At 42.1% G+C, this 26,768-nt stretch overlaps 2 protein-coding genes across 5 annotated transcripts in view; one reads left to right on the top strand and one right to left on the bottom strand.

Moving 5' to 3' along the window:
* PANK4 (pantothenate kinase 4 (inactive)) overlaps nt 1-5,352 on the top strand; it is a 37,433-nt gene extending 32,081 nt beyond the window's left edge. For both annotated transcript variants that reach the window (XM_075839663.1, XM_075839664.1), the window contains exons 15-19: nt 1,040-1,089; nt 2,249-2,353; nt 2,707-2,807; nt 3,920-3,988; nt 4,966-5,352. In XM_075839663.1, the coding sequence (XP_075695778.1) occupies nt 1,040-1,089; nt 2,249-2,353; nt 2,707-2,807; nt 3,920-3,988; nt 4,966-5,179 (539 nt within the window). In that variant the 3' untranslated portion in view covers nt 5,180-5,352. The remainder of the gene's footprint in view (nt 1-1,039; nt 1,090-2,248; nt 2,354-2,706; nt 2,808-3,919; nt 3,989-4,965) is intronic.
* A 1,184-nt stretch (nt 5,353-6,536) lies between these two features.
* The window catches only part of LOC142661935 (putative glutamate receptor), a 31,027-nt gene continuing 10,795 nt past the window's right edge, over nt 6,537-26,768 (bottom strand). For all 3 annotated transcript variants that reach the window (XM_075839660.1, XM_075839659.1, XM_075839658.1), the window contains 9 exons: nt 24,361-24,392; nt 23,115-23,165; nt 22,713-22,895; nt 17,727-17,953; nt 16,399-16,496; nt 15,369-15,589; nt 12,138-12,363; nt 10,665-10,915; nt 6,537-9,392 (listed from right to left, as the gene is read on the bottom strand). In XM_075839660.1, the coding sequence (XP_075695775.1) occupies nt 9,303-9,392; nt 10,665-10,915; nt 12,138-12,363; nt 15,369-15,589; nt 16,399-16,496; nt 17,727-17,953; nt 22,713-22,895; nt 23,115-23,165; nt 24,361-24,392 (1,379 nt within the window). In that variant the 3' untranslated portion in view covers nt 6,537-9,302. The remainder of the gene's footprint in view (nt 9,393-10,664; nt 10,916-12,137; nt 12,364-15,368; nt 15,590-16,398; nt 16,497-17,726; nt 17,954-22,712; nt 22,896-23,114; nt 23,166-24,360; nt 24,393-26,768) is intronic.

The raw sequence follows: 26,768 nt of genomic DNA, 5'->3' as shown, positions 1-26,768 counted from the left end.
CACCAGGGAGACGGCAAACCATTTGCTTGTATTGGTGACCATTTTTTCTCTGTCTTCCTGATTATTGAATCCCCTTCAACTATCAATAGTCTTGTCTTACCTGCCTGACCATCCTGTAGAGTATTAGCTGGGCTGTTCTCCCGGCTGTTAGGGAGATCAGTCTCCATTGTAGGTGTCATTTGTCTGACTGACACCCTTGCATCATCACCCACCGTTGCAATTTTGCTTGGAAGATCACCCCCGGATTTCCCTTTGTTTTCTTGGCCCCCTTTCTACTGACCTATGTCTTGACCCTCCAGGTCGAGACCACTAAGTGGTTGCTCAGTGTGCAGCAAGCTTCTCCCGATCTCTGTGAGCTTCCAGATGAACACCATGCTAAGTTATTGGCCCTTTATCTCCTGCTCCATTAGTGTATGCGTATTGTTGGTAGTTTGCTGTGGAACCCGTGTATGCAGGCTCACCGTTTCTTGGTGGTTGTGCATCCCTTGTTTTGTGTGAAGATGAAGTGCCTTTCCTGTAGGGGCTCCCGTAATTCCCCTGATTAACTCCAGCTTTTTAACTCCACTTATCGAACAAGCCACTTAATGAGCAAGCTCACCAGGAGTGCAGCAGCCCAATATGAGGCTATACAGATCAGAAAACCATGCCCACAAATCACCTGTTCACCCAAAAAGAGGCTGCTAAGCCACCACTAGGCAGAGCCAAATGCAACATAAACACATTAGCCATTGGGAAAATACCAAGCCAGGATTCAAAAATACGCTAAATCACACTAAACCTTGTCTTTGAAAATAGCCCCATTTTTACCATTTCACGGCACCTCCATTGATCCCTACGACAAAACACATTTTACACACAAAGCAAACAGGTGACTCAATCAGGAATTATTTGCCCAATTTTACAATAAGACTTTCCAGGGATGAGATCTGATCTGCGCTTTGCCACAAAGCACACCGCTCTCACACAGACTGTCAATGCAGCTTGTGGTTTGAAGTTACTTGTACATGTCATGTTCTCTTTTTTGATCCTTTTCCAACAGCTAGACCGTGGCTTGTGGACACCTATTCTGCTTGGATCGAAAGGTTGAAGGTAGGGATCTTATCACTGTCCACTGTTTGACTTTGACACACACACACACACACACGTGAGGGAATAACCAATGTGGGTCTTTACACACTAGAAGCCTGTGTGCACACAGGGGGGGGGAGATAAGCTGCGTACAGATACCTCCTGGAGCCCATAGGGAATTCCAAACAAAAAACCACTCAAAATTGTGGAGACACTTTTTGGCCAAAAGGTCCGCTGCAAACACAGCAGGTTCAAAAGTGACCTATACCTGCCCATGAAGACGCCTCCCTCACACTTCCTGCAGCCCAGCCTCCAGGGATGACATTTCAGCCCGTGATTGGATGCAGCAGTCACATGGGATAAAACGTCATTCCGGGAGGCGGGACTGGACGCAGAAGCAGAGAGATCTGGGTAAATATCATTTGGGGGAGTTGCCATTCTTGCAGCGGAATCATAGGTTTTCTGCCACAAAAACGCTACATCTGCAATTTGGTGCAGCTTTTACCTCCCCATTACATTCAATAGGGAAAACCCCCAACAGAAATGTAGCAATACTCAAGAAAATCAGTCAACATTGCTGTGACCAGTAGTCCTCCGGACATTCGGCAGTACACATACCACAGACCCTGTTTTGACTCTGTGGGCAAAGTCTAGGGCGGTTCTGGGCATCGGAGGTAACATCATATATAGCACGATGCAAGTAGAGAGAATAAAAGCCAGTCTGCCATAGAAAATTCTTTAATGCTTGGGGAAAAAAAACAGGGGGGAGATTAAGACAAGTGTCAGGCAACAGCTGTTTTGTGTACAACGCCCTCTCAAACCCTCAACGATTCTACTTGGTACACAGCGTGTGGAGGACATTACTGCGCTGCGAGTTTTCCCCAATACAATCCATCGCAGGATATACGCTACGTGCGGACTTTCTCTGATACTAATATCGCCAACGCTCTTATATAAAATTCGCTGCTTTATCTCTGGCGACTCCCAAATGTGCACCAGATAGTTTACTGCTGGTTACGGCGGCCCAGAAGCCGTTCTCATATAATGCTTTGAAATTGGGGCCACACTACAGGATGTGGAATAAGGTGCAATCTTTGGATCTCCATTCAAAGCCTAGTGGGAATGTATGTGAACTGTGAGGATGAATTATTAGATGAAGTTTGCATGTTCTGTTTTTCAGGGTCCTCCACATAAATGTGCCTTAATATTTGTGGACAACAGTGGCATTGACATCATTCTGGGAGTTTTTCCATTTGTCCGAGAACTGCTCTCCCGAGGTACAGAGGTACAGTACTCCCGTTGTGTTTTCTGGATTGACCCCTGTCTATAAACCGTACACGGAAGGATCAGGAACCGAGAATTACCTGATGTTTGGAGACTACTTGATGGTTGGGTTTCACCGGGCGTCATTTGTAGCACTAGGTTTTTGGTAAACTCCTGCGTAAAACATCCAACCTGCTTTGCGTAGTGAATGCCATTAGAATTGGGAGCATTGGTAGAAAGAATCTTGGCCATCGCTTTGTGACTAATTCTTATTTCATCTATTGGTGACTATTGTAACATGGCCCATCGTCTATAGATCTTTTGCATGCCTTGTCTACGTTTATGTCAAAAACTAAGTTTGAGTTGCTTTTGCAGGTCATCCTGGCATGTAATTCAGGACCTGCTTTAAATGATGTCACCTACAATGAATCTCGAATCGTCACAGAGCGGATTGCAGACATGGATACAATCATACAGTGAGTCTAAATGCAGGGCCGGTTTTTAGGCAAAGTTAAAAGTGGAGCCCCAAATGCTGAATTACTGTATCAATAATGCAGCCAATTCAGAAGGCAATGTGCAGAGAACTGAATCGCCGATCTCTAGCGCATCCAGGACTGTTGCAAGACCCAAAGCATATGCCCCCAAAGCATTATGAGACCAATACAGCCCTCCCCTTGTTGATAGCACCTCACCACATCTGCCCCGACTTGTAGATAGCACCACATACACCGCCCTCCCCCTTTGTGTATACAGACACACCCCCCCCCCCCCCCACAAAAAAAAGTGTACCTACCTAGCCCCGTTCCCGCAGAGGACGGAGCACTCCACAGCCCCCAGACAGGACACATGCATGGGCCACTGTGATGCGGTGATGTCAGCACGCCGCCCTGCGCAGGGACCCTGTCCCAGCTTCTTACAGCACTCAATGATCGCTGTGTATAGAATAGGGGCAGTGGCACTGCTGCTACTTTCGGTCCCTGTGAAGTAATTGGTTACTGAATTGCTGGGATGCCATTATTAAGAGGCTGCTGTTCGGTCTAACTAGACCCAGCACAACCCCCAATAGTGACACTAACAGGGCTCATTTCCCTTGTAACGGGCTGCTACAGTGGTAAAAGTAGAGTGAAGAAAAATAAGTCACCCAACAGTCTTTTCTGCCCTTTGAGGAACTGACCTTAATAAAAATATAATAGAAAAAAACAAAATACATTTAATCCAATATACACACAATGTACCCCCTCCAAGAAACGCTATCCCTGACCCGATAACCCAAATCTATCCATTTATATCAGTAAATTCTTAAATGACCATCACATAAATATAAAGTCTTTTTCAGGGGGACACTCATTACCAGAAAAATGACCAGTGGTGCAGTAGCATGGAGCACTGTTATGGGGGCATTGTAGCCAGCATTGGGGGCATTGTAGCTAGCATTGGGGGCATTGTAGCTGTTGCCGTTCAGACAGGGTGAGAAGGGGGTAAGCATTGACACACCACTACTGTTTACATGGCTGTATTTATGGCTCAGATTCGCTCAATGTACAAGTTGAAAAAAACTTTTTTACGTATGTATTTTAATTTCCTTTAGGTCTGCATTGCATGGTGAGAAGTTGATATTGGTACAAACGGGCTCAAGTTCCCCTTGTTTAGATCTTAGGTGAGTCTAGATTAATTTTTCGTGTTTTCTACAAAATGAGACCAAACAAATGCGGCAGGAAAAATTGTGTAATGTGCATTAAATTCTATATATATATATATATATATATATATAAAAAAATGTTTTAAACATAAAGTGATGTCTGCCATATTTAGGAGTTTTTTTGTTTTACTGTCAATCTTTATTTGCGACATATCCGATTTAAAAAAGATGCATCAAAAAGGCTTGGGCTAAACAACTCACCATGGTTGCACCAAATATATATTATGGACTGGTGCAAAAAGTGTCGAATATGCAGTTAGGCAAAATGTATTATGTAAAAAAAATCACCATCTTGACAAATTTGGCACAATTTGCACAAGATTAAAAACTATGTAAACCTTTTGAAAGTTTTTTTTTTTTTTGAGTTTTATAAAAATGTCTATTTGGTGCAACTTTCAAATCCGTTTTTATTAAAAATTATTTGTACTTTGAGATACAGCAGATCTGTATAGAGAATACCAAGCGGCTGGATCGTTTGAGTCTGTGGGACTGACGGGTTCAGTATCAGCGGGTCCTGCGTGTCTCGGACATGAAGGAGCCACCTGTCATCTATCACATTTTGGTTCATAACACACGCAGGACCCAGGTCTTCGTGAACAATACAGCTGATCTGTATACATAAAATAATGTTTAAGAAAAACAAAATTTGAAAGTTGCACCAGACACACCGCCTGACATTTTTAGAAAAAAAATAAAGAAAACACTTTCAAAGGTGGACATAGCCTTTAATCAACTACCTCTTATGACAGGCGTTTACCAATAGGAAGACACATGGAATCAGATGAAATCGCATTATCCTTGAGACAGAATCCTGCCATATAACAAGTATACAGAATTTCCATCCCCCCCCCCCCCAGAATGCATCATTATTAGTTGATAGAACCTGCCGCTTGCATCCTCCTGGCAATGATAGTTTTACACATTTATGTCTACAGCCGCTTAGACAAAAGCCTTGCCATGCTGGTTAAAGAGAGAAGCACTGACCTGGTCATCATTGAAGGGATGGGCCGAGCCATTCACACCAACTACTATGCAGTCCTGCAGTGCGAAAGCCTGAAACTGGCGGTCATCAAGAATTCCTGGCTGGCGGAGAGACTGGGGGGCAAAATATTTAGCGTTGTTTTCAAGTACGAGACTCCACCCAAATGAGGCGGATGACTGGCTCACCTCAACCCATTCCTCAGCACTAGTTTTATTTGATTGTATAGAATGTATTTTTATTACAGGGATTGGGGGAGGGGGGCACTGCTGTATTTATATTGTGCGTTTGTGCTGAGATCAAAGGGACAATGTGTCCATATAAATATATAAATAAATTTAAATTATATATATGACCCTTTAATGCTATTTCTATGTCCATTTTTATATAAGGCCCTGAATAGTTTTACATCAATATCTTATAAGAAAAGCTGGAGATTGGGAGGTGCACAGTGATTTGAATACAAACAGAAATTTAATTTTAATTTTTTTTATTAGGCCCAGGATAAGAGGTAATTCCACCCAAAATACTTAATATCTATTACGAAGGCTAAATTCACACCATGTCTGTGGGTGCATTGTCGGCATATATGCCCAGAAAGTTTGAGCATTTATACTGACGCACCCATAGAATTATCACAGCGACCCGTATGGTGGGGTCAATTTTAAAGAGCAAATCTACTCCAGGTTATAGCGCACGAACAACCAGAGAGGTGCGCGCCTCTCAATGAAGTTGGAGAAAGATTCGCCTAATTTATTAAGACTGGACTTTTCACACGCCAATCTTTATCTAAAGAAGTCGGCACAGTACGTCGGCAAACCCATTCAAATGAATGGGCAGATGTTTTCCGACGTATTGTAGCCGTATTTTCAGACGTAAAACGAGGCATAATACGCCTCGTTTACGTCTGAAAATAGGTCGTGTGAACCCAGCCTAAGATCTTCGTCTGGAACTGAATTTAATGGTAACTCCATCCAAATGTTTTTCAAAGTTCCTCCTAACGGTGTCCATAAGGACAGAAGATCCTATGCGTATAGGTAAGTAATACGGTTATTTTCGTATACTTAAACTATAGTCACCGCAGACTCTTACTTCTGCTGACTCCACCATATACATGCTGGCTCGGCTGACTATGCTTTATTTCAATGAGGAGAGGAAATAAACCGCCGCTAGACATCTCAGGCAGCAACTTCTCCCCCATTGAAGCAGAGGATCTGACATGTTAAAATCTATACCCCCCCCCCCCCCCACCCCACCATCTATAATGGATGGAGAGACGGGAGGACACGGTTCAGTGTGACGTCACAATTGATTTTGAAATTCAACATGCCCGATCCTTTTTTCCTTTGACATCAGGACGCCCCTATACACGTGAGATGATTGGCTGAAATCGGCAAGTTCAGCCGACGTTCATCTTACACGTATGCGCTAAAGGACGGTCCAGATTCATGTGTTACGTAAAACCACAGCTCTATGCATATTGTTCGGGTAAGAACTTAAAACCAGTTATTAAAACAGACAACAGAATTGTTAATACTTTATCATTTTTCACGTTTATTTAGAGAATTTCTATAGCATGTCAACCGATAAATGTTCGAATACATCCGCGCTCTGTATACATAGGCTCTCATTGAACACCAGATATTTTTGGATGGCCTTGAGACCAAAAACTTCACATATGGCAATCACAGTTTGTGAACTGAACCACGGGTTAACATATCGTAACTCAATAAAAACCACATTCTCTCTACAGATCCAGTATATTTGTTAGTAGCTGCCTTTGTATGTTATCACACAGGATCACTATGAAGTACAGCATTTAAAAGATACCAGTCAAGATTGCTATAGGAGGGACCGTTTGCTCCCGCTGGTTATTAAAGGGCCATACGTTGTGCCACCACCTTATAAGTCTTATGCAGATTGTAGTCTGTTGCATTCCTGCCAGGTTCACTTTAATACTTTTCTCGCTCTTAATCTTTCTTTAAGTAACACTTGATAGGAGTTCAGCATTTTGCAGATTAACTTCACAAACCAAAGAGCAATATCTAATGTTAATCGAAGGTCATTGTTTTGCAGAATATTCTATTCACTTACTGCATGCCTGTTAGGCGTATTGAGGGTAATGTATAAAAAGTATTCAGTCACAGTATCAAAATTTAAGCGTTCAATAATTTGGTTGCAGCGTAACCAAATTATTGATTCCGCCACAAAAACGGAAACCGGCCGGAACGGTGAGAAACGGAAACCATTAGCAATGTTTCCGTCACCATTGATATCAATGGTGATGCAAACGGAAGCTGCGGTTTCAGTTTGACTTTCCGTTGCGGGGTTCCATGACTGAAACCTCCCACGGAATCCCTCAACAGAAAGCCAACGCTGATGTGAACCGGCCCTTACACAATAATACTCCGAAACCTTCTTTATTAATTCTAGATTGTAAGATTGAATATCTCAGGCTAGATTTCTTTTTTTTTTTTTTTACATTTTTCAAAGCTAAATAATTGTCTTGGAAGTGAGCAGGTGTGACAGTCACATTGGGCCAGTCTGGTCAAGAATCTGGCTAGGTGGAGGTAATAATCATCTAAAGAGCTGGATATTGGAAAATCTAAGATTAACCCTTCATTTTACATTAGACAGTGAGAAATGGCGGCTTACTGACCAGGTGCTCTAAAGTCTGGCGGATGTCTTACACCATCTCTGTAGGAGGGAGAGAAGCTGCCCAGACAGAAAAGTAGCTGCCAACAGCTATTTATCACAACTACCCCATAAAAACGTACGCTGGTCCAAGCGTGCAAGTTTATTTTAATGGGTAGGGGGAACAAGATGTTGCCAGACCCCTCTGGCAGTGGCTTAATCCCCATGTGAACAAAGGATTGGCCCATCCTTGTGTTAACTGACATCTGCTCAGAGGGCACTCTACCCATTAGATCAGGCGAGTTTAAATGTCTTCTAATGTGGTAGGTGACAGTAAGGGCGGCCGATGTCTTGAGGTGCTGCCTAGTCAGTCACTTGAGCCCAGCATATCTGCTTTTGTCCAGATACTGGACATGTCACACTAAGGCTGGGTTCACAAGACCTATTTTCAGGCGTAAACGAGACATATTATGCCTCGTTTTACGCCTGAAAATAGGGCTACAATACGTCGGCAAACATCTGCCCATTCATTTGATTGGGTTTGCCGACGTACTGTGCAGACGACCTGTCATTTACGCATTGTCGTTTACGCGTCGTCGTTTGACAGTTGTCAAATTGACTGCCTCGGCAAAGAAGTGCAGGACACTTCTTTGCAACGTAATTTGAGCCGTTCTTCATTGAAGTCAATGAAGAGCAGCTCAAGATTTACGAGCGTCACCGACGCCTCGCATAATGCGAGGAGCTTTTACGTCTGAAACGACGCAGCTGTTTTCTCCTGAAAACAGTCTGTCTTTTCAGACGTAAAAGCCTCTCATCGTGTGCACATACCCTTACAGGGCGGAAGACACTTTATTGACCTTCCATTCCCTGTGTCTCCCTAAAGTTATCTTCAGTACTTGTAAATATGACTTGAGGCGTCTGAGTAGGTGAACAGCTTGAGATATAAATCTAAGAATTCAGGTCTTCTCTCTGATATTCGTCGCTTGATTATAGATCATTGGGAATACAGGGCCCTGATATACAACTGTTAGACGTCTATATAAAAGCAACATCAGACCTATTTTTAAGTCACTGGATTATGCATGGACAACATGATCATCCACAATATTGGATTTCGCTTCTAAATCGTTGTGTAGACGCAGCCCAGGTGAGAAACAGACCATTGTTGGTTTAGTTGCAGCTAAGAATTGAACAGCTAGACCACAGAATCATGATTGATGTCGTTCTGGGGTAATAGGGCTTGAATGCTAAAAATTGGGTCCCTATCTACTTAGCGACTATGGACAAGCAGTGGTTGCTCTAGCCGCCACTTTTAGTATATGTGTATATATATATATATATATTTTTTTATTTTTTTTTATATACCATTTTACATTACTGACCTCAATTTAACAGACCCAGATTAATATGTAAGTATTACAGCTTTTATAGGCAGTTCCAATTATCTCTGGGGAGAAAAGACTATATACTACATACATGTTTTAAAAACAAAAGCAACTTTTACATATAAAAAAAAATAAAAATAATCTCTTTCCGGAGCACCATATTCATGACGGGTCAATGCACTAGAACAGAAAGGCACCACTACAGCAAGCAGATTATTAACTGTAAATGTACACGGCACTACCGGATGTTCTCGTATCCCAACCAGCGGCGATCTTACGGTTGCACCTTTTCCAGACTCTCCTGATTTTCTGTCCTTCCAAACCGCTGACCTATTTCTTCAGAGAACGCAGAACAGCAGGATTTCTGCAATGACAAAGGCAATGGATGATGAATAAAGTGAAGGTAAAAGTTCAGTTCAATCAAGATTCTAGAACTATTACGCGGGGGTCAAATGTGGAGTAGGGAAGGTCGGGAAGATAGATTTTCAATGAAGTCTGTTTAGTCACTTGATGTCCCCACATGTGACAGATAAATATGGAAAAATAAACATGTATTTTATGGTATAAATAAATATATATATATATATATATAGTCAATTTTTGATAGCTCTGATCATAATTTTTTTTTCTAGGATATAGCTTGGTCCCTCAATATTACATGCAGAATGAAGGGAGGTATATGGTTCTACAAGGCTTGTCACCACATGAACTCAGCAGAATATGGATTCCACTCGAATCTTCACTATAGACTTTGTCAATTTAAAATGATATATAGCAATATTTCACGGGGAATGTACATACATGTAATTTATAGTAATTATTTCTTAACATGGCTAAGCACCCTGCAGGTGGCGCAGCGACGTAGTCAGGAGGGGGGGGGGGGGGGAGAGAGAGAGAGAGACACATATACTATTTCTGATTTTCAAGGCTATGTAAACCTTTTGAAGTCATTTTTATATATATAAAACGGTGTATATGTGATTGAACAACTTTGCTGAGTTACAGCTTTTATGTAGCCTGTATACATAGACAGCAAGATTCAGTGTCTAAGCCAAAACGGTCAGGTCTGCAGTACTGACGGCTCTGGTAAAAACTGCTCCGGTGTCTCTGACAGGCAGATCCACCTGTTATCTATCACATATAAGTTCATGGAATTAGATGAGATCGATAACCGGTGGATCCAGAATCTCAGACCAGCGTTCACCAAAGCCATCAGTCCAGGCCTGACAGATTTGGCTTGTTCATATTCACATTATACACTGTTTTCTAAAAAGAAAAAAAGAATAATGACGGCCTCATCGGTTTAAATAGCAAATGGCATTTATTCACTGCAAACAATTTTTGATTTTTACTCTGCAGTCATTCTCCCAGATATTCCAATCCCGCGCTCTGTAACATGGGAATATTGGGGACGAGTGAGAGAATAACGGAGCAGTGTGAGCCCCCCACAGAGTCAGAGCATGGGAAACACTGTAGGACACAATGTGGAACTGTAGGGGAGACTGCAGCGCTATTGACATTTATATGAAATGGGGAGGGTATGAAAGTCTGCTTGCTCCCCCCACCATAAAACTCATTTTTTTTTTTTGTTATCAAATCAATCGGGATCAGCAAGAGAAAAGGAAATGTGTTTTACCTTCTGTTGAGCCGCCTTGCTCTTTGATTTACACACCACCTCAATAAATGAGACCATCAATGCTAGTGCCAGACCAATGCCCAGAATGAGGAAGATTCCACCCAGTGTATGGGGTTGTATAGGCACCCAGTCTGCGTGCGCTTCTTCTGCTGTACATGTGTTTTCCCACCACTTCTGACGCAGATACTCCAGATTACCGGATTCAAATTGTTCCAGAATTGCGATTGATAGAGGTCTGATGAGTGGCGAGTCTGCAAGCAATATATATATATATATATATAAATAAAGATTAACATATGTTATGGCACAGATCTCCAAACTATGCCTCTCCAGCGGTTAGAAAACTACAGCTCCCAACATGCTGAAGACACGGTAAATTAACAGTTTATATTATTCTCAATAAAAAAAGAAGTCTCCCAGAATTGTTATAAAAAGCCAAAGAGGCATGGTCCTGCAGTGTTTGATACTGTATGGACACACCCAGTTGTCAATTTATTCATCCATTTCCAGGAGGAATAACAGAGGAATGCAGAGTTCTAAGAAAAGATGCCCCTGGATGAGATTGTTTTATGGAGAATACAAGTATTTACAATGACAGACATGGTATATCCACATACCTCAGGTGAGGCGGCTGCTGCAGGCAGAGGGTCAGTGCACAGCAGGACAGGTATTTCTGGAAAAAGCTGAGCTATGCTGTTTCTGTAACTCCCATAGAAGTGAACGGGGGTTATGGAAACAGTGTATCTCGGCTGTTTCATGAAAACCTGTCCTGGTTGCGTAGGCCAGTTGCAGCTTAATCATGGACCCCCTGTTCAGGAGATCAGTGCAGATCCGAGAGGTAGAACCAGCATCTATCAGATATTTATGGCATATCCTGCGGAGATGCCATAATTGTCTGTCGTGACACAACCCCTTTAGGGCAGAATCTTGTAATAATTAATTTCCATAATTCATGTTATGGTCATGAAAGGCTCCATATGTTTACACGATGCCTGGCATTCTGAATGGGCACAGTCTGCACGTTTGATCAGCTTGGTACCATTTCTAGCAGCATCTATAGACCATTATTGGATTACTGTTCTCCACTCCCTGGTTTAGTACATAGGGCAGGTTGGGGCGGTATGCCACGTCAAGCCTAATATTAATGCAATTCATACAAGCGTAACGTTGGCCATACACAAGACAGCCACCTCCCCCGACCTCACCATAAACATGCAAGTTGGGCCGAGCGTGCATGTTTATTCAATAGGGAGAAAAGCTGCTGTCAGACACATGGTAGCGACTTATCTCACCAATGATTTGGCATTTTGAAATTCAACATGCCTGATCCTCCTTACTTCTGACAACTATCCCCAACATTGTGTGTAATGTGTATGGGCAGCTTAGGAGTTTTCGAAATGAGCAGGGATAAATAATTTCTTTGCCATTCAAAATATAGGGGGCCAAAAATTAATAAAACAGATATAGGAATACCTAATGAGGCCGCGATGCCATAACCTCTGCCTGCAATAATTTCCGGAATACGAACAAGGTCACAATGTTTGGCCACAACAAAGTCTTGGCTGATGGACTCTCCCAGGAAGGCGTAGTTTGACTCTCTCACTCTTTGGACTCCTTCAGAAAAAGACTTCACAAGTACTTCGTCTTTTCTTTTATCCATATATTCATAAATCATCCGGAACGTTGGGTTCTTAGAATTCTATATAAAAGGGACAAGAGGGTTTGTGGTATTACTTTTGCTATGATAGCAGCTTGTAATCCTACTACTAGACTGCTTAAAAGAGTTAGGACACTTGTCAGCAGAACCTGTTGCCATAATTGTTTTGGGAATATATAAAATAATTGCATAAATAGCGATTCCCTAATATAATATTCCCAAAACAGATCTCCACCTGTTAAAGTGATAGTTTGTTAGATCCAATATTGTGTGCGGATTCATTTCTTTATTTTTTATAGTAGAGGGTGCTTCATTTTCTAAGGCAGGGCTTAAAACCTATTGCATAGCTACCACGTGTAATGATAAAATTCTGCATGCAGCCACCACAAGGGGGCGTTTACTGCATACGGTTAAGACTCAGTTCAGACTGTTTCATATTAAAGGTTTTTTTGTGAGTTTAAGAAACTACAGTAGATGCAGGAAATGTTATAAAATAAAAATCACTGGTCTCAGCGGTAATGCTAGCATGTGCGGCACATGACCATTCAGGCTGGTAATTCGCTGCAGCGGTCAAGTGAGCACATGGCATGTGATCGCTCAAGGAAAATAAACACCGGAGCATTGGCGGATCAAGGCACCATTCACACGAGTGTAAATCACGTCCATGTGCTGTGCGTTGAAACAAAGCACAGCACACGGACCCATTCCACTGTGTGAAACTCACTACATGTCCTATATTGGTGCGTTATCACGCACCTACACGCCCATTGAAGTCAATGTGTGTGTGAAAACCACGCACCGCACACGGATGCACGTGCGGTGCGTGATTAGCGCATCAATTCAGTTGAAAATAATAAAAAAAATGTGCTTTGCGATTGCGTGAATAACGCATTCCCCTCACAAAGCGCACGCACGCACACGAATGAGGCCTAACCGGAGAAGTATTTTTGTTTTTTTAAGTTTGAACATTTCCTGCGTCTACTGGAATTTATTAAAATCTCGGCCAACCCCCTTTTAACGTTCCGCATAAACTCCAGGAAATGTTCCAGATGTGTGCAACTGTATCTCCCATTGACTATACCGTGTCTTTTTTATGATGTGCCCCTATTCTTCACTGAAAAATTGCACGTTTAACCTTTATGCGTACCTGTACGTCATGGTGAGTACTAACTTCCCACACCTCGACATACAGTTACGTTGCAGTAATGGTATGGGCACTGAAGCTGTGCCCGTGCCAGCAGCAGGTACCGACACTACAATGCAACAGTCAGGATCGGAATGAACTCCAATCCTGGCTGTACAACCTCTTAAATGCCGAATCAATAGCGATTGCGGCATTACACATACACATTATATATATATATATATATATATATATATATACATACATACATACATACACACAGAACGCCCTCTGTTTCACTATAGGCAACACCACGATGTGACTGTGCTGTTCTGATGGTTGTCATGGCAGCCAGGGGGCCTATCTGAATTTGACAGGAAATCAATTAGACCGTGCCAGTTTCACACGAACAGGCAACAATGCTAAGTGCTAAAAGTATAAGGATAAGTGCTAAAAGTATGATCACTGGGACCCCCACCAATCATGAATGCAGTCAGGAGGATTTTTAATGGAGCGGCAGTGTGCTGCCACTCTATTCAATGGGGCCGACAAGGACACCTGCTTCATTCAAAATCCTCCTCACTGCACTTGTGCTTGTAATTGGTGGGTTTCCAGTGGTGGGGCCTCCGCGGTCATAAATTTATCACCTATCTTTTCTGGCGTTAATTATAATAAATATGTCGGGCCTCGAGTGGCTCTTCCCTTTCTGCTAAGCTCCGAACACTTTTTAAAAAGCCGTGCAGTGAGCAGCAGCAGTGGTCAGTCAGTAGCAGTGGTCAGTCAGTAGCCGCAGTGGTCAGTCGCCGCAGTGGTCAGTAGCCGCAGTGGTCAGTAGCCGCAGTGGTCAGTAGCCGCAGTGGTCAGTAGCCGCAGTGGTCAGTAGCAGTCGTCATCGTAGTAGCAGTAGCAGCAGCAGCAGCAGCAGCAGCAGCAGCAGCAGCAGCAGTAGCAGCAGCAGTAGCAGTAGCAGTAGTAGTAGTAGTAGTAGTAGCAGTCATCAGTAGTAGTAGTAGTAGTAGTAGCAGCAGCAGCGGCGCAGTCGTCATAGTAGCAGTCGTAGTCAGTAGCAGCAGTCGTAGTAGTAGTAGTAGTAGCAGCAGCAGCTGCCGTCGTTGTCAGTAGTACTACTAGCCGTCAGTAGTAGTAGTAGTAGTAGTAGTAGTTGCAGCAGCAGTAGTAGTAGTAGTGTCATTACATAATGGTGCCCCCCAAAAATACTTGCCTATCCCCATTCCATTAATGAAAGGAATAGCTCAGGCTACATATGCCTCTTTTGGCCAGTGGCCTGCGGTTTTAACAGCACGGTTCGATGACGTCACTACATCCCACTGGTCTTCATGAAATTGCCTGGTCTACGAGAGTATATGGCGGGCCATTGTATTTAACTGTATCCGCATCCTGAGGATGCAGATATAGTTAAGGGGGCACAAGGTGGTGGTTTTAACTTGCGTAACCTCTTCTTGCTACGCCCCTAGTTCCAAACCCCATTTTAGGCAGATGCAAGCATCACTTTGCGGTCTATGAATCCTCAGCTAATAAAAATCGTGTTTGATCTTTGTATGAAATATTCATGCTATAAAGTTACTAAAAAAAATGGTATGATGTAGTAGATCTAACGTTACTTGACCTTCTGTAGCTCACATCACATCTGGGCTATACTGATGTGAACCAAAAGGAAAATACACAAACAAGCGCGTCCTTTTAGTATATGTTTGATTTACATCTAGGCGCTGGTTTTTATTGTATTAATCATAGCCCTCTAGGCTGTTTGGCACAACAACTTATTATAAATGGTTTTTGAACCTATGGCTACAATTGCTGTTTATACCGCAACTGTATGGCCCAAATGTAATGTGAACAGAACCTTATTGTTAGTATTTGTGGATATACAAAATGGAAAGTGGCAATAAAGAGACATAGTTACCTTAAAGAAGTTGAAGGTGGATGAATTGGCCAATGTCCCAAACGAAATTTTACTTTGTTTCAGCAAATCATCAAATGTTTGAATGTTTGGCGTTTGTTCTTTGGCATTAGTTACATACGAAGCAAAACTGGCGATATATGCAGCCAGCAGCGTAATGGAGAACAGCCACCAAATAACAGCAATTATTCGGGCAGACGCAGATTTTGGCTGAGGTTCCACCCCTATAACAATATAAAAGAGAGCGCGCTAATGTTATGTAGTGACTCATCTATAGTGTAAGGTGCACACGCGTTTTGAGTGCATTGAAGGAAAACATGGCTAATATTAATCTAAATTTATTGAAATAATTATATATTATTAATTATATACATACACTTAAAGGGAACCTGTCACCAGCATTTCACCTATTGAACTTTACTTCTCCCTCACTGGCCGCTGCTATCAAAAGTTCATTGCCGTTATCCCCTCTCCTAAACTCCTCATCCGACTGTAAATAACGGTCTGCAAACATTTAATGCCTTTTATCGTAATAATCCGGTCTCCCTTTTTGCGCACACCCCAGAAGAGGATATCAATGCACAAGCGCGGGATACTGTGTGCTGGGGGAAGGCGAGGAGCTGTCAATCAAAAGTAAGGAGGCGGGGTTAAACGCGGAAAGACTCGAGGAATGAAGATATGACTCTTATGTTCATTAGCATACGGTGCGGGAACACTAAAAAACTGAATACTAAAGATACAAAGCCGACTAAGAAGACAATTATAGGTTATATAGAAATGATTTTTCACCCACTACCACCTGGTAGTGCTGGTTTAATAGGTGAAATGCTGGTGACAGGTTCCCTTTAAGTGGGAATCAAGACCAACAAATTTTTGGAAATTGCTTGCTGACAATTACAGGTGGCAGCTCAGGCCGGGTTCCTACAACTATTCACATCCTTATGACGATGAAAGCAAAAAACCTGGCACAGTCCTTGTTATAATACATTCCTTCTGAATAATTGTGTAAATCCCGGTGAAAGACGTGACTTACCTTGCAGTGTAAATGCCCCCATGCCAAACCAAAGGCTGTTCAGTAGAGTGTACTGATTCCGTTCATTGGAGGGTTCAGCCCATTCACATGGACTTAACCTAATAAAACATGGAGTCACTGTCATTCAGGTCTTACACGAAATGTATGGATTCTCTATGCAGAGACCTAAGTGGTAGGGAGTTTTTAGAGCAACGCTCCATGGTTAAGGTGTAACTAAACTTTTAAAAATGTTTGACGTGACAGAAGTTTTGATCCATGGGGGGTCTGAGCATAGAGACCCCCAACGATCGCTAAAATAAAGCTGCAGAAGCGCTCGGTGAGCACTGTGCCAATTCGTCTCTGAGTGGCTTTCCTCGGAGCGGTGTACGTGCTCAATAGAAAGTCTATGGGTCCATGCACCGCTCGCTCAGCTTTTTGAGGAAAGTCTTATCAGAAACTAAGTGGCACAGCGCTCACTTGAGCGCTTCTGCTGCTTCGTTTTAGCGATCGGTGGGGGGGTCTCAGTGCTCGGGCCCCCATCGATCAAAATCTCTAACATGTCAAAAGTATAGTTACCCTTTAAAGAAGGTAAAATAGCCCTCCTCCATAAGAAAGTGGCACTAGAGAGATCTTTTCTTTTTACTAGAGAAGAGCTGTTTTGCATGTACTACAATACATAAATTATCTTGGGTTCATTCAATCATTTGTAACAATAGTAACCATTTTGAACAAGAGTGACTCTCTCCCTCTGGAGGACCCGGAACGCCCATGCACAGCCATTTCTATATGTAATGATATATTTCACCTATGGTGGCACTGCAGGGAAATTTAACACTTCTGCCAGGCTCCTTCCAGAGATAACAAGCAATCACTTAAGGTCTCAGCAGTGGGACACCCTGTGATCAGCTTATCAGTGGACCAGGGACGTAGCTATAGGGGGTGCAGAGGTAGCAGTTGCACCTGGGCGCTGGTACCTGTGGTGGCCCAAAGCCCCATCTGCGACAAAAGTATAATAAACGGCACATGGTAAATAGGGGGGGGGGGCGTTATAGGGTTTGCATTGGGGCACAGGAGCTTCAAGTTATGCAGTGGACCCTTCTAACAAGATGGTATTGTCCAATGTTAACAACCCCCCAACAAATCTCTGTATCTAAAGTCTATGACCCTCTAGCCCCGAAACATGTAAGCAATGGGACAGTTTTCGGAAACATCTTGATTTCAGTTGGGGGATTACGAAATAAATTTGATTTTATTCTAATACAAGGGCTGAATCTTTCATCATTGGGCATCTACTAGTCCTTGACAGGTTTGTATTAATAACTAGAACAAGTACTCCAAGTAATTCTCACCTTCCTACAAGGAAAAGGCACAGGCTGGTAATCACGTAAGAGATTATGATTCCTATCCACAATTCTTTGCTGAAAGGATTTAAGAAGCCGAAAAGGTAAGAGCCTTCAGAGGGCGTCTCTTTTTTGAGAAGTATACCAATCCCAGTCTGCACAAAGGGTTTGGTGAAAGAGATTTCATTCTCTCGTACTGCAGTAATGGTCAAAGGAGCCACTGCCAGGTCCACTTCCTATAAGAAGTACAAAGGGGAGAATAAAATAAAGATAATAAAGTAATCAGATTGAGTCAACTTAATTGTGGGTTTTCAAGTAAATAAAAACGAAATGCACCAACTTAAACGACTATATAAACAGCACCACACTTGTCCATGGGCTGCGTCAGGTATTGCAGCTCATCTTACTTCAAGTGACCTGCAATACCAGATACCGCCCCTAGAAAAGAATAGCTCTTTTCCTAAAGAAAAAATAAATCTGACCCTTCTAATCTCAGACCGAATTTCCATTTATTTTATAAATCCATTACTTTAAATTTATTATGGCTGTGAAAACGTGTGCCGTGAAACGAGACAGTTTGTTGATTTTCTCCTTTCACAAGGAGTTACTCAGATCGTTCATCCCCAGACATTTCCATCATGGTGGCAGCACCTCTCCCTGTTTACAACGGTAGATGTGCTGCCGACTAGCGACCGTTTTATTGGCTGTATAAACGAGCGAGCGTTTTGTCCGATCATGGGCCTGTGTATAAGGACCTAAGGTGCCGTGACTGGGCTTAACACACTCCTGTATTAAAGAGACTACATAGCCTTTATATTCATAAAGTTAAGCTTCTTTTTCATTTGCACTTAATCTCTGAGTTAAAATCTACATGACAATATGGGTGTGCGGTGTTTGTGGTAGACCCTATGGACATGTATGTTAACAAAGACTGAAGTCTGTAAATGGTGCATCCGTGGACTGTGCTGTATAGATGTTTGAATGTAAGGGTATGTTCACACGTAGTCAACAAAAACGTCTGAAAATCCAGAGCTGTTTTCAAGGGAAAACAGACCCTGCTTTTCAGACGTTTTTTTACCAACTCGCATTTTTCGCTGCGTTTTTCGCGCCGTTTTCGACGTCCGTTTTTGGAGCTGTTTTCATTGGAGTCTATGAGAAAACAGCTCCAAAAACGTCCAAAGAAGTGTCCTGCACTTCTTTTGACGAGGCTGTATTTTTACGCATCGTTGTTTGACAGCTGTCAAACGACGACGCGTAAATAACAGGTCGTCTGCACAGTACGTCGGCAAACCCATTCAAATGAATGGGCAGATGTTTGCCGACGTATTTGAGACGTATTTCCAGACGTAAAACGAGGCAAAATACGCCTCGTATACGTCTGAAATTTGGCCGTGTGAACATACCCTAAACAAGAACATCACATCCACACAACTTAAAAAAAGTATATATATATATATATATATATATATATATATAAAAAAGTCAAAAAATGTCAGCCGCACAGCCTTGTGAATCATGGATGGGTGCCGACCTGCCCAGGTCAGGGCTAACAAACCTGCTGTAGTAGAATCCAAAAATTAGGCAGCACTCCAAGGTATAAGCAAAGTAGAAAAAGGTGTTTTATTGGTCCATATACACACGACGTTTCAGCTCAACACAGGAGCCTTTCTCAAGTGAGAAAGGCTCCTGTGTTGAGCTGAAACGTCGTGTGTATATGGACCAATAAAGCACCTTTTTCTACTTTGCTTATACCTTGGAGTGCTGCCTGATTTTTGGATTATATATATATATATATATATATATATATATATATACACACACACACACACACACACACAACCGTTCAAAAGTTTAGGGTCACTTAGAAATTTCCTTATTTTTTAAAGAAAAGCACCGTTTTTTTCAATGAAGATAACATTAAATTAATCAGAAATACACTCTATACATTGTTAACGTGCTAAATGACTATTCTAGCTGCAAACGTCTGGTTTTTAATGCAATATCTACATAGGTGTATAGAGGCCCATTTCCAACAACCATCACTCCAGTGTTCTAATGGTACATTGTGTTTGCTAACTGTGTTAGAAGGCTAATGGATGATTAGAAAACTCTTGAAAACCCTTGTGCAATTATATTAGCACCGCTGGAAACAGTTTTGCTGTTTAGAGGAGCTATAAAACTGACCTTCCTTTGAGCTAGTTGAGAATCTGGAGCATTACATTTGTGGGTTCGATTAAACTCTCAAAATGGCTAGAAAAAGAGAGCTTTCATGTGAAACTCGACAGTCTATTCTTGTTCTTAGAACGGAAGGCTATTCCATGTGAGAAATTGCCAATAAACTGAAGATTTCCTACAACGGTGTGTACTACTCCCTTCAGAGGACAGCACAAACAGGCTCTAACCAGAGTAGAAAGAGAAGTGGGAGGCCCCGCTGCACAACTGAGCAATAAGACAAGTACATTAAAGTCTCTAGTTTGAGAAATAGACGCCTCACAGATCCTCAACTGGCAGCTTCATTAAATAGTACCCGCAAAACGCCAGTGTCAACGTCTACAGTGAAGAGGCGACTCCGGGATGCTGGCCTTCAGGGCAGAGTGGCAAAGAAAAAGCCGTATCTGAGACTGGCTAATAAAAGGAAAAGATTAATAAGGGCAAAAGCACACAGACATTGGACACAGGGAGATTGGAAAAAAGTGTTATGGACAGACGAATCGAAGTTTGAGGTGTTTGGATCACACAGAAGAACATTTGTGAGACGCAGAACAACTGAAAAGATGCTGGAAGAGTGCCTGACGCCATCTGTCAAGCATGGTGGATGTAATGTGATGGTCTGGGGTTGCTTTGGTGCTAGTAAAGTGGGAGATTTGTACAAGGTAAAAGGGATTTTGAATAAGGAAGGCTATCACTCCATTTTGCAACGCCATGCCATACCTTGTGGATAGCGCTTGATTGGAGCCAATTTCATCCTACAACAGGACAATGACCCAAAGCACACCTCCAAATTATGCAAGAACTATTTAGGGAAGAAGCAGGCAGCTGGTATTCTATCTGTAATGGAGTGGCCAGCGCAGTCACCAGATCTCAACCCCATAGAGCTGTTGTGGGAGCAGCTTGACCGTGTGGTACGCAAGAAGTGCCCATCATGCCAATCCAACTTGTGGGAGGGGCTTCTGGAAGCATGGGGTAAAATTTCTCCCGATTACCTCAGCAAATTAACAGCTAGAATGCCAAAGGTCTGCAATGCTGTAATGGCTGCAAATGGAGCATTCCAAGACGAAAGCAAAGTCTGAAGGAGAAAATTATTATTTCAAATAAAAATCATTATTTCTAACCTCGTCAATGTCTTGACTATATTTTCTAGTCATTTTGCAACTCATTTGATAAATATAAGTGTGAGTTTTCATGGAAAACACAAAATTGTCTGGGTGACCCCAAACTTTTGAACGGTAGTGTACACGTACGTACACACACACACACACACACACACACACACACACTTTATTTTTTCGTGCTGCTATTGAAGTACAAGCAAAGAATGAACGGAGCGGACATTGGGGAGGCAGTGGACCAATAGGATGCCTCAAACCCGGGACTTCTGTCGTACACCGGGGTTTGAGACATCCTATTGGTCCACAGTCTCCTTTGATTACGCCTCAATGCCTGCTGTATTTGCCTCTTATTAATAAAACTCCCTGGAAAACCCCTTTAATGAGATATTCCCAGATGACCTCACTACTGATCACAGTATAGAAATTGTCAGGATCCTCTGCGCTGCTACTGCAAATAACCATGGAAACAATACATGAGTCGTTACTGTGACAACCCTACACATAATTTGCCTTCTGGCTTCAGATCTTGGGGTGGATTTATTTTTTCGCCATATTAAACCCCAGTTAATGAACTGGAAGGATCAGGAGTTGCAGACAATGGTGATAAAACAGAGATCATATGATGATATATTGTGGTAAATAAAGAACCTGTGACGGATATATCAGAACAACTGCTTGACCGCTAGGGCATCTGCAAACGTTGCATAAATGCTACAGAATTTTAATCCAAAATTTCCATGCAGAAATTCTGCAGTATTTTTCAAGATAAATTAACATGCTGCAGATTGAGTATTCACAGCGCAGGTCAAGTTCCGCACATGTTTTCTGCAGATTTTATCCACAGCGTGTTTATGAGATTTGTTCAAATCTGATGCACTTTGCTGCTACTGTATTATGCTGCGGAATTTACACAACGTGTGCAAGAGCCAGTAGAACATTTCTGGACTACCAAGTCAAATTACAGGAAATTTAGATAAAAACTTACGTTAGTACATGGAATTTTTGCTGCAATTTTTTAGTTAGAAACTGTAATAATAGAGACATTTTATATAATAAATTCCCAGAACCTGAATCAGGTTTTAAGCCTTTGGATGTAAACAAGAATGCTTTTATTCACTTACAGTAAACATCTTGAAAATGCAGAGAATTGTATCCAAAAAATATAATTTTTCATTAAAAGGGGTTTTCCATGAACATCACTTATCACCTATGCACAAAATAGGTGATGCCTGATCACTGGGGGCATGACCGCCACTCCAATCATATCGGGGACCCCCTTTTCTCGTTATTATCAGGGTCCCCTGCAATCAGACACTTATCACCTTTTCTGTGAAAGGTAGTATGTGTTAGTAATGGGAAAAGCTCTTTAAAAGAGTTGTCCCAAAATCAAAAATTATCACCTAGCCCCATCAATCGTGTGCATAGGTGATAATTTTTTATTCCGGAACAACCCCTTTAAGCCATGAATAAGATATATTTCCATAAAACCGGAAACCCTGTTTACTTGGGTTCTCAGGACAATTCCGGTCCATATGCCCTATTGCCATGAGAGATATTTTGAATGTGTGAGTGGGGGTCATCTTCACTAGACAACCCCTTTAAGCTGTTCATCTAAGCTTGCCAAATGTGACATGGAAAAAGGATCAGGAAGTCAAGAATTACTTACTTTACGAATGATCTCTCCAACCATTCCATTCCAAACGCCATGTGGGTCCTTGGCGCCGTACCGACCATCTTTCACCACATGTAATGTATAGTTAAACTCCAAGGCTTCAGCGAGTTCAGATAGAAGATCCACACAATATCCTTCCAGTACACCAGAGTCTGCCATCATAACAAAGGGCTGTTCCTGTTGTAAAGATATTGAAGTGTAATGTCAAATTACGATAAACAGGAAAAGATGATCATTGCTAAAATTGCCTCACCACCGGGTAGAATGTTACATCAAATGTTCAATTTCTATCTTATATGTGATTTAATCTAAAATATAGTATTTCGACATAGGAATGTATGTATTCATAAGAGAGGGATCTTGTTCTCGACAAAGTCAACATTATCAAATACTTACCAAAATGGTGGTGACAGTCACAGTTTTTGGAATTTGACGCTTTGTTCTTTCCTATGAATAAAATGTAGCATTGACGTAATAAATATAAGTGCACAAATTAAATGATCACATTAAAGGATACAGCAACTAGTAAAATGGACAGGATTATCGAGAAAAATGCTGGCCTTTATGGTATCACGATTGGTGTTAAAGTTGGTTAGACCACAGATAGTGATTTCAGGCCAGGAAGCCAATATCACTGCTGTCTTTATGGATTCAGCCTTAGTTTCTGTAGCGACAACATAGATCTCATATGGCGCTACATATATTTATTAAATAAAATGGTCATTCTTCGTTTTACGTGGTCTTCTGTATTATTTTTCAGCAAAAACTGGAGCAGAACCTGTAAGGTAGAAAACAAATCTTTCCTCTGCTTAGATCCATTGATGGCCAAGAAATACATAGACCTAATATACGGCCACTTAAAGAGGACCTGTCACTAGGTCATATAAAGTGAACCAGCACCTTACTATCGCCGTCTCCTGGTCTGCAGGGTGTCTTCTTCACCCAGCGTGGTCTAGTGAGAATGTTGTTCTTGCAAGACCATGCTGGGTAAAGACAGAGTGCCCGATCATCGTGAGAATAGAGCGGAAGACAGATCAGCGCAGAGGACAGATCAGCGCAGAGGACAGATCAGCGCAGAGGACAGATCAGCGCAGAGGACAGATCAGCGCAGAGGACAGATCAGCGCAGAGGACAGATCAGCGCAGAGGACAGATCAGCGCGGGACTTGGAGGCAGAGGACATGGAATGAAGGATGTCTTCTGCACTGTCATCCACCGATGATAGGACAGCGTGAGAGGTTGTGAGGTATCTCCCCTTTAGGAGAATCACTGGCATTGACGCCCCCTTGGCTAGTCAGCTATTCATTACCATATTTGGCGCCAAAACAACCGGGGGCCCTATCTCGGAAATGGGGGGGGGGGGGGTGTATAAACAAAAAAGAAAGAACCGCTGAAGTCCAGGAGATGGCAGGAGTAATGGGAGACTGCTGGTTCACTTTCTATGACCTAGTGACCGGTCCTCTTTAAAGAGCTCTAATCTTGGGTTTCATACAGACACTGACACTTCGTTAACACATGGCTGTTGCTGCCATATGGAAGACATGTTGCAAGTGTCTCAACCTTTTTTTAGAAATCCTAGTAACCATGGAAACACTTGTTGCTATCCTCCGTTTTCTTATGTTGTTTCTCATGAATAGTCCTACCTTAACGTGAAATCCATCTGATTCTTCAGCACCTTGAAAAAGAAGAAAGTAATTTTTATATAAGCACGGCATAACTTCCTAGTCCAAATGTAAATCCCTTCTAGGCATGAAATATTATTCACATTCATGATAACAGCCCATGAATTGGATTACTCAGAGAACAGTAGGGCATTCTCGGGGCATAAACAAGGGTCAAGAAGGAAGTCCGGACCACTGAAGAAAGACGTCCTTGTCTTCAGAAACTTGATGCCCTTTAAATGACATCAAAATAGAATTATAAGCAAAAAAATAAGCAATGGCTTGTCCAACTCCAATCGCATTGCCCCTTTTTTCTGAGAGTCTTTATTTTTTTCTATATAATCTTTGGCAAGACTTGGAAGTGTTGTAAAACAAGACTGGATGTTTTCCTCCTCTCAGCTTGAGTTGACTGTTCCGAGAATGCATCGTCTTGTTACCTTTTCAAAGCTTTCCTTACATAAAAGTTCTTTTCAAGTCAAGCTGAAGAGCTGCTCAAAAATATTCCAAGAAAACCCGTATATCAATTGCTGCTGTCAGATGCCCCAGTGCCTCACAGTATGAGACTGGCAAAACCTTTATCTGCTCTTTATTCCAGCTGTCCTCCTCTATGGAACCATAAATAATTGGGGGTTGATATAAAATATTTCTGCGCTGTGAACCAGTAACGTCCAGCGAGATTCCACCAGGGTTTAATTGCTCATTTGCTATGACAGATATTACATGCAGCAAACAGCAGAAGAAATATGTGGGGATGTAGACCACGCTTCAAGTCCTTAACGCTCAAGATTTTTTTTTTCTTACATTTTTTTCTTCCACTTTACCTTTCACTTAAATTAATGGAGACCCTAATAAGGGTCGTTTGTATTACTAGCACCTATGGTGTATGTGGGCTGTCATTTGGGCATCTCTACCTTTCTTGCCTCTTGAGTACTAATCCAAGTAGGCACAGAGGGCTGACAATGGGAGTCACTTACACAACACTGACAGACATAGAGAGAGCGGGGAGGGTTGGGGGACCAAAGACAGCTATTTTGGAAGCAATGGATAACTAAGTATAGTGACCATGGTTACAGCAGGGAGAGCAGCTCACATCTGAAGAGAAGGGATCATTCGTGACAATGTCTACATCTTATTAGTTATGCAGAGACGTTCTTATAATACCGGCAACATATGGCGTGAAATCTTGGATAATGTTCAGATTGAAGTATGGTAAGAAGGTTAACCAGACCATAGGGAATCCTGTAAATGATGGGTGTAACATAAAGACTACATTGTAACGCTTATACAGAGACATATCTGAGTTGAATTGGATCCAGATGACTGTTCTACAATATTAGTCTGCTGAGAACCCGGCTCAGTAATTATTTCTTTGCTATAAAATGAACTATGTCTTTATAGAAGAGGTGATTTTCACATAAACATGCAGTAAAACATACGGGTCAGGTTTATTTTATGCTGGGAACATAAAGAAGACTATATATTTGCATTGATGTGTATGTTACTATGGCAGGAGACAGTCAGCATCCAGTAATACACCTGTCTGACAGCAGTCCATTATAAAGGGTATACAGAACGACCGAAATAATATAGTCATGTACGGTCCTCCAATCTGCTGGTTCTGTCACTCAAAAGGACCGGAAACCAACATTCACTGTGGGAGATTATTTAGGGCAAGTAACGCGGTCATTGGAGAATGTAGGTGAATGTTACTCTGAGGGTGTCTCATTGGTCCGTAAAAAAACCTATGGGTGCCCTTAAATAAAAGACCAGGGCACTAACGTGGATCCTTAAAGTGGGCCTGACTGCTCTGCGGACACATCTGGTTTAGTAAATATCTGTATTCCAGATGAAATAACAATTCTGGAGCATCTTTTCTTAGAACTCTGCGTTGTGCCATTCTTCTGTTATTCCTCCTGGAAATGTATGAATTGGCAGCTGGGCGTTATCTTTTCCCTTGTCAATAGGGTGTGTCCCTACCTAGTCTTAGGGTCCTGTTACACGGCCCGACGTGGGCTGTGTAAATTAGCGCCGATCAACGAGACCGCTCATTAATGGGCGCTCGTTTGATACTTTCACAAGGAGCTATGTATGGGGACGAGCCCTCATTACTACGATCGCTCTTCCCCATACATTTCCATCATGTCACTGTCAGCACTGATTAGATGGCATCAGAGCGAGCAAGGAGATGCTCCATAGCCGAGGAGAATGAGAAAACCCAGTTTTCAATTTATTCATTCATTTTTAAGAGGAATAACAGAGGAATGATACCATGCAGAGTTCTAAGAAAAGATGCTCTAGCATTGATATTTTATGGAAAATTCAATTATTTACTAAAACATACATGTCAGGAGAGAGGACAGCTCCTCTAAACTATTTATTGGTTTAAACCC

This window comes from Rhinoderma darwinii, chromosome 10, assembly GCF_050947455.1.
Source record: "Rhinoderma darwinii isolate aRhiDar2 chromosome 10, aRhiDar2.hap1, whole genome shotgun sequence".
Taxonomy (NCBI): domain Eukaryota; kingdom Metazoa; phylum Chordata; class Amphibia; order Anura; family Rhinodermatidae; genus Rhinoderma; species Rhinoderma darwinii.
The sequence above is the reverse complement of the archived record's forward strand: the minus strand, read 5'-3'. Positions and strand labels throughout refer to the sequence as shown.